This window comes from Lygodium microphyllum, chromosome 24, assembly GCF_053477565.2.
Source record: "Lygodium microphyllum isolate KBCC chromosome 24, Lygodium_microphyllum_v1.1.10, whole genome shotgun sequence".
NCBI lineage: Eukaryota > Viridiplantae > Streptophyta > Polypodiopsida > Schizaeales > Lygodiaceae > Lygodium > Lygodium microphyllum.
The window spans coordinates 89239796-89247404 of record NC_141158.1 but is presented as its reverse complement, the minus strand read 5'-3'; the positions used below and the strand labels follow the sequence as shown (position 1 = coordinate 89247404).

At 41.6% G+C, this 7609-nt stretch overlaps 1 protein-coding gene across 1 annotated transcript; it reads left to right on the top strand.

The window, feature by feature from the left end:
* Positions 1–244: 244 nt before the first annotated feature.
* On the top strand, positions 245–7308 carry LOC148015339 (rop guanine nucleotide exchange factor 1-like). The gene is made up of 8 exons (XM_087664970.1): positions 245–1187; positions 1482–1816; positions 4747–4863; positions 4961–5115; positions 5343–5417; positions 5493–5771; positions 5908–6273; positions 6407–7308. Exons 2-8 carry the CDS (start codon positions 1498–1500, stop codon positions 6800–6802), a joined length of 1707 nt encoding a protein of 568 aa, XP_087521096.1. The 5' UTR covers positions 245–1187; positions 1482–1497; the 3' UTR covers positions 6803–7308.
* Positions 7309–7609: the final 301 nt, after the last annotated feature.

Sequence of the window (7609 nt, the reverse complement as noted above, 5' to 3'; positions counted from 1 at the left end):
TGTTGCCATAGATTATGTATAAATTAATGGCTAATCTGAATAGCCGAGGTCCGAGGATACATCATGATTAATGGCGGGTTTATCCATGTAATGTGTGGCAGGATGTAGAGCCTGAGGGTCCAGGGAGGTGTTAAATTAGATGGAACCAGGAACATTTACGAGAAAGAAACTAAGGTTTCTTGAAAGATATTACAGTACTGTAGTCTAATTCTGCACATAAAAATGAAAATGACACGAGAGAGAGAGAGAGAGAGAGGAAGGGCCCGGGTGGGTTGGGGAGAGAGGAATCAGGACGAGGATCTCTGTATCAGGGAGACGCAGATTGTATAATGGGTCTCTCGTGCAACAACGCAAAAGAGTGAGAGAGACAGGTCCCAGGGGTCAGACACAGAGAGGCTTTAGAGAGAGAAAAGAGAGAGACAGGCTTTAGAGGGAGATAAGAGAGGCTTTAGACTGAGAGTGATAACATGGAGAGCTTTAGAGAGATCATAGAGGGGCTTTAAAGTTTAAGACGAGTGATGTGAGAGAGGCTTGAGAGAGAGAGAGAGAGAGAGAGAGAGAGAGAGGAGCTGCTTTTACTGTTGGGTTTCTTGTGTCAGATAGGGAGATGAAGTAAAAATTGAAGTAAGCAGGGGAGGGTTGCATTTATGACATCGGGAGGCTCATCAATTCTCCCTCTCTCCCTGAGTCACCTTCAGCCTTCCCCCTGTCTTTATTCTAATTCTGTATGTGTATCCAAAAACAAGCATTCAAGTTTAAACCACTGTGTGATCATCAATCACAGAGAGAGAGAGAGAGAGAGAGAGAGAGAGAGAGAGAGAGAGAGAGAGAGGCTTTACGAAAAAAAGAGAGAGAGAGGGCGCCAGAAACTACCCTCCTTGCAAGCCTTTTACACAGAGAGAAAGAGAGAGAGAGAGAGGCCATAGCTGCATGACCAAAACTTACTTGCTATCAAACCCCACGACACAACGCACAAGGGCTCTGCATCCCAGTACTAATCTCATAAGACCGTCCATCTGATGCCCATCTCATAAGAGCATCCCTTCCTGACTCACACTAACGGTGCCCAACCGACGATGCCCCGGTATGCAACCCATGAGCTTTTATGCAGAAGATGTACACAAGGACTCAGTCACGACATATCACCTTAAGAATGCGTCTGCATTCCCAACTGACCGTGAGCTGAGGTAAAGTGCCTTTGTCTTCTCTTCACTTTAGGTTATGCTTCCATTCGGGGATCATCTCTGCATTGCAGCTTAGTCATGGTCATAGACACCTGCTTTTTTCTCTTAGCAAAAGGTCATGCTTGTGTAGTGGTCTCATCTCTGCATTGCTGCTTAATCATGGTCATGGATACCCGTTCCGTTCTCTCAGAAAAGGATCACGATTTTATTGTGTGCTCATCTCTGGATTGAAGATTCATCGTGTGCATAGAAATTGGTTTTTCTCCTCGTCAAATTAGTGCACATTTGTTTTGGCAGGTGATAATTTTTCAAAATGAAGGAAACGTCCTTAAGATTTTCCTCCTCAGGGTTGGATATGTCAGTGATTGAGGCCCTACAGGATCAGTTTGAGCAGGTTAGCTTTGACTGTGCAAGCTCAACTGTGAGTGATGGGCTAAGCTCCGAAGGTTGCAGTCGCAGCTTCGGAGACCTACGGAGTGGCGAAGATGGTTCTAGCAGCACTGATGGATCATCTCCCCTCGTTTGGACACTTAGTGGAGTCGAGAAGAGCGGGTTGATGCAGACCGTAAAACCAGTATATGGCTCAAACACATGCAATAGCTGGAATGAAAAAGGAGAGTCAGAGTTGTCAGGTGTGCGTCCTTCTACAATTTACTCCAAATTGTGGCACATGATTGGCAGCACTTGATGCTACTGTTTTCTGCATTCTGATTGGTCTAACGGATTCATCAAAATGTAAATTCTATAGCTGGCAAATTTCTTGGTGTAGCTACTCGTTTTTTTGTGGATTCCATGTATGGCTTTATGCGCAATCCCCTTGATTGCCAATTTTGCTCACATTTAATTGTGATATGAACAGGTAATCTTCCTGAGGATGGTTGGGATGAAATTACTGGTTTTTTGTTGGAAACATTTAAAGGGGGAATGCACCTGGTGCCTTCAGCTAGCCTGCTACTCATGCCCACCTTCAGCGAGTGCAGATCTTTTGTCAGTTGTGCTTATTTGCATAGGTGCCAGATTTTACCTGCACATTTTGGGCAAATGATGGTTAGTGAATACACATGTCCTAGGCACATTAGTATGTATTGCAAAGTCAAAATGCTTATAGGGATTTTTAGCTTATTGAAGGACCAATGGTGAGCTATGGGGTTGAAACAGGGAGATCTGAAGTTGGTTAGGTGGTGGTGTCAGAGTTTATCTTGCGTTTTGTAGACACACCCAGCTAATGAGGATAGAATATAACCTCCATGATACAGAGCTCTTCATTGCAGCTCAGTGTAGTCTTCAATGTACCTTTGCTGAGACGTTGGATTAGTCACAGAAATGTCCAATGTTTCTCAACAGAGAACGCCAAACTTGTTTGGGGAATTTATCTTACTAGTTAGAATGTTGCCTTCAATAATTAAGTTGAAGGGGATGATCCCTGCAGTCTTACAAGCCATGTCAGTCTTACAAGCCATGTTCCTAATGTTTGGAGTGCAGAATTAAAATTTTGATATGTGCTCAACTTTTCCTTGATATTGTGGCAAAATATTATTTACTTAGGTAATTGGGTGTCCCGTTTATGTGAATTAGGTAGCTATTGAAGGTGGAGATATACAGTTCCATGTCACTTATACTTGCTGCTAGAAAAAAAGGATTGAATTTCTCATGATCCTGCAATGTTTTGAGTCCTTTGAGTAGCTATTAGAATCTTCAGGGACTCCTGTTAAATGTGTGATTGTCAACACTCTGTTTTGCCATGAAGTCAATATCAAACGTTTCTCTTATATAGCCTTTGTGAGGAGTGATTCACAAAACATTACAACAGCACACATGAAATCTGGATGGCATGCAGCACCTGAGGCTGTATACTGCAATGTAGAAAATGTAAATCTGTCTGATGGTTAACTTAGTAGTATTGATTACTTGAATGGATACTGCTACTCATCATCTTAAGCATAATCTATCTGCCCATTTAATGCTTTGAAAGCTGTTGTGTTGCTGTTGATACAACTGTGCTGCTTATTGCAACTGTCAACAGGTAGACACCCTTGAGAAGTCAGCTAGGCCTCAAAGAGGCATGCCACTTCTTTCTGATTAAAGTGCATGTCCTGCCATCAACCAAACAAATCGTGTGCTACTTTCATTTGGCCTTCTGAACTGATACACTATACCCAGCTGTTTGCAGCTGTTATTTTCTGTGAAGCACACCTGTGTCTATCCATTTGGTTGCAGGTAGTTGAGAGCATCCATACATTTGCTAGATTGTGCAACCTGAGTATTGACATGTTTGCGCAACCAGAGTCCACTAGAGTTTCTGCAATTGCACATTTCTACTTTTTTATTGTTTGTGCAAAACATGAGGACTGTTGAGTCATTTTCTGTGTTCTCTCTTGCATGTGTTCCAGTCCAATTTGGGCTCACTGCATTGAATGCATTGTGCTTGTAGAGGCTCTCTTCTTCAAACTATTATTCTTTTGTTTGAAACATGGGTGTTGTTTGTAGCAAAGATACAAATTCCATATAGAAGTACTTTTATGGCTTCTTTATGCTTTATGGAGTGCTTTATGAATAATGTATGGAACATGTATCTTACATCACTTGGCTTGGCACTTTTTGGATGATATGTGCAGTCAATTTGTCTGTTGATAAACTTTTCTATGTTTGATGGGTGACTTATACAATTGTGTTGTCCCTCTTCCGATAATCCTGCATTGGGTGTACTCTAAACAGAAGTTTTACTTTGCTTGGCTATAAGTTACGCTTTGTACACATTTCAGGTGCAAAATTATGCTGTCATTGGATGTGAGTTTTTGAAATCTAATACAAGCTTCATATGCACAAACCTAATTATAGCAGATGGATGGTTCTATTGTGAGTGAAATTAATCTGATGACAGAGGCACCTCCAAGGTGGAAAGTGGATTTAATGTGGTCTACTCTTCAAGATGCCTGATGGTATTGGAAGGCAAGGAAGACTGATTGTAGGATAATCCTTCTTTTATGTGAATGACTGTTCTGAACTCATTTCATATACAATTTTTTTTTGAATTTTTGACCTTGGTAGAGGAGTGAAGATCCTGACAGTGTATCAGGTTTCACAATTGCTCAGATTGCTTGGTGGGCTTTTCTCTACGATGGTGTAAATGTGAATTTCGATTGAGGATATTGAAACAAAATCTCACAGAAAGTTAGATGAAATTGATCATTTAAACATGCAAGCAGATCATTATGTCCTCATATTCACTAGTTTAACTAAGTGTTTATCCATCTTAATCTGCTCTTGACAGATAGAACTCAGTGCACTTTGACAACTCTTTCATTGTACCTGAGCTGACTTCCATTAAGGACTGGCTAGAAACTTAGGCATTTCAAATTACCTGTGTGTACACTTTATCCATGGCACGATTTACTGATTTAATCGAGTTTTCTTATTTTTAGTCAAAGGGATGCTTGCAATAATTGAGGGTTTAAATACATTTGGTACTTGCCAGAGCTTATTTAGATCACTTTTGTCAGTTATTGGATCAGACATGTTTTCTTTTAAATTGTTCTAATCCCCAAGTTATGTCATTTGGCAGAACTTGAGATGATGAAGGAGAAATTTTCCAAGCTATTACTTGGAGAGGATATGTCTGGTGGTGGAAAAGGAGTTTGTTCTGCCCTTGCCATTTCAAATGCTATCACAAATCTTTCTGGTAAGAAAGGCAGTCCCAATCATGCAAATATTACATTCTTTTAACCCATTTGAAAGTGCAGTAGTCAAATATTGTGCAACTTTATGAGTTCATGCAGCTTCAGTATTTGGTGAGCTTTGGAGACTGGAACCTCTTTCAAAGCAGCGTAAGACTGTGTGGAAGAGAGAAATGAATTGGCTACTTTCAGTTGCTGATCATATTGTGGAGCTTGTGCCTTCTCTCCAGACGTTTCCAGATGGCAGCACCTTTGAGGTGGGTTTTGCAGGGTGGGTTTTGCATGCATATCCAATGAAGGGTGAGGAAGAGTGGGTCTACTATCTCTTAAAACCATCCAGTTTAGAGTGTTAAATGTTGTCTCAATGTACTGAAACTTTCCAGTTTAGCGTTCCAAAGGTTATCCCAATATGACTGGCATGCGAGCACAAGTATTTACAATTTCCATTTAGCAAATCTCAGAGCCTTCACATGACTGTCTGCAGGTTATGGTAACCAGGCCTCGTTCTGACCTTCATGTCAACCTTCCTGCTCTACAGAAATTGGATGCCATGCTATTGGTACGAAAGTCCGGCAAATAAAGTTTTGCTGATCTTTTAGCTTGTGTTCTTTTATAATTGTATTCCGTCTTGCAGGAAGTTTTGGACACCTTTACTGAAACAGAGTTCTGGTATGTGGATCAAGGGATGGTGGATAGAGGCGGCCATGCCATCCCCTCTGGCCCAGCACAGGAAGATAAGTGGTGGCTGCCTACACCCAAGGTACCTGTGAAGGGTCTGTCGGAAGAAGGGAAGAAACGTCTGCATCACCAGAGAGAATGCTTAAGCCAAGTGCTTAAGGCTGCATTGGTGATAAATTCCCATGTCCTATCTGAGATGGAAGTACCAGATGCTTATCTGGATGCATTGCCCAAGGTAAATCACGATTATTTTTGCGGCTGTCCATTAAAACAAACAGGGTTTGCAACATCAAACATCTTACTTGTTTGCGTCCTTGTGTTCAGTCGATCTTTAGCTGATGGAAATGCTTTGATTTCTTTTTTCTTCAAAGAGCGGAAAGGCAAGCCTTGGAGAGACCATATACAAGCACATCACATCAGATTCCTTTTCTGCTGAAGCACTTCTTTGTTCACTGGACTTATCAACTGAGCACAAAGCAGTGGGGGTTGCGAACAGGATTGAAGCTGCTATCAATGTATGGAGGCGGAGAAGACAACCTAGAAACTCACATAGGATGTCAAGGGATTTCAAGCAGAATGGCAAAAATTCCTGGGGCATAATGAAAGACATGGTCATGGACGTGGACAGGAGAGAAGAACTTGCAGGACGGGCAGAAAGCCTTTTGCTTTGTTTGAAGCAAAGGTTCCCAGGTTTAAGGCAGTCTCTTCTGGACATGACCAAGATTCAGTACAACAAGGTAATGCTCACAGCCTTATTCTGAGACTTTCTGATATACTCCTGGCAATAAACAAAGCCCTATTTTTTATGCTGGCAAATATGAGAATGTTAAAACTGGTTCTCAGCAGTGTATGCTATATGTTTGTCTGTAGGATGTTGGCCAATCCATACTTGAAAGCTATTCGAGAGTACTGGAGAGTTTGGCTTTCAACATAATTGCTCGTATTGATGATGTTCTTGAAGTACATGAAACGACAAGACGTGCATTGCCCCCGCCACCTCCATCTGTGAAGACACGAATACCATCTTTGCCAAGGCATGGCTTCTCTCTCAATGCGTCGGTCCATACTCCCTTTGTAACACCGCTTGTATCACCAAGTGCATCGCCAACCCCATCACCCACTCCCCGGCGAACTCCAAACTCTCCATTCCATGATGATGATGACTCTCAAGTTTTGGCGGACTATATGGGCTTTAGCTATGAGCTGAAACATGATGATGAGATAAATGTGGTCTCAGGTCAAACAAGGCCTGCTCTTAGGCCATGAAAAGAACTCATAAATTCACAAGAAAGGCAGGTGATCGAGTGGATATTGGCATCCCCAGATGTTCACCTGTGGCTGCAACCCTGAACACGGATGTTGCACGTGGCATATCATATCATTGTAAATCAATGATGTATCGGCTTTACAATACAAAGCTTTGATGCATCAGCTTTTCAATAGAAAGCTTTTAAAAGTCGATGATACCAAAGTCTTGGAAGTGGAAAGACGAGCTCGAAGAGCTAAAGTTGGGTCTGTCATCCAATCCAGTACTGGCATATTTCAGCATTTCTCTGTTGCTGAACAAAAGGGTCAGGGGTGGTCTGTTCTTCAAGCTAGGACCTTGATCATGGCAGAAAGTGTCTTTGTGATAAGAGCACAGAAGTTTATTTCCTCAATACGGGTTCTGCAATTGTTCTGGTTGACATGATGTGGAGAAACTTTATTGTACAAACAGAACATAGCTCTATCCTAAGATCATTCATATAAATTTTATGTTTCATTCCAAATTCTACCTTTCTTCATGTACGATATAAACTAGACCCTCTAACCTTTCAACATACCATGGTCTGATGTCTACTGCAGTTCTGCATTGAGTGATCATTAGCATTGGTCTCTTAGTGTTTGTTGATCATGTTCCAAATTCTACAGCATCTCTTTTCATGAATGATATAAACTAGACCCTTAACCTTCCAATATACTAGGGTCTGATGTCTACTATAGCTCTGTGTGGTGTGATCAGTGGAAGTTTTTATTTGATCTCTTAGCATTTGTTGATCATGCCTGCAGTCTGTTGAAACTGTGCATGTCTTG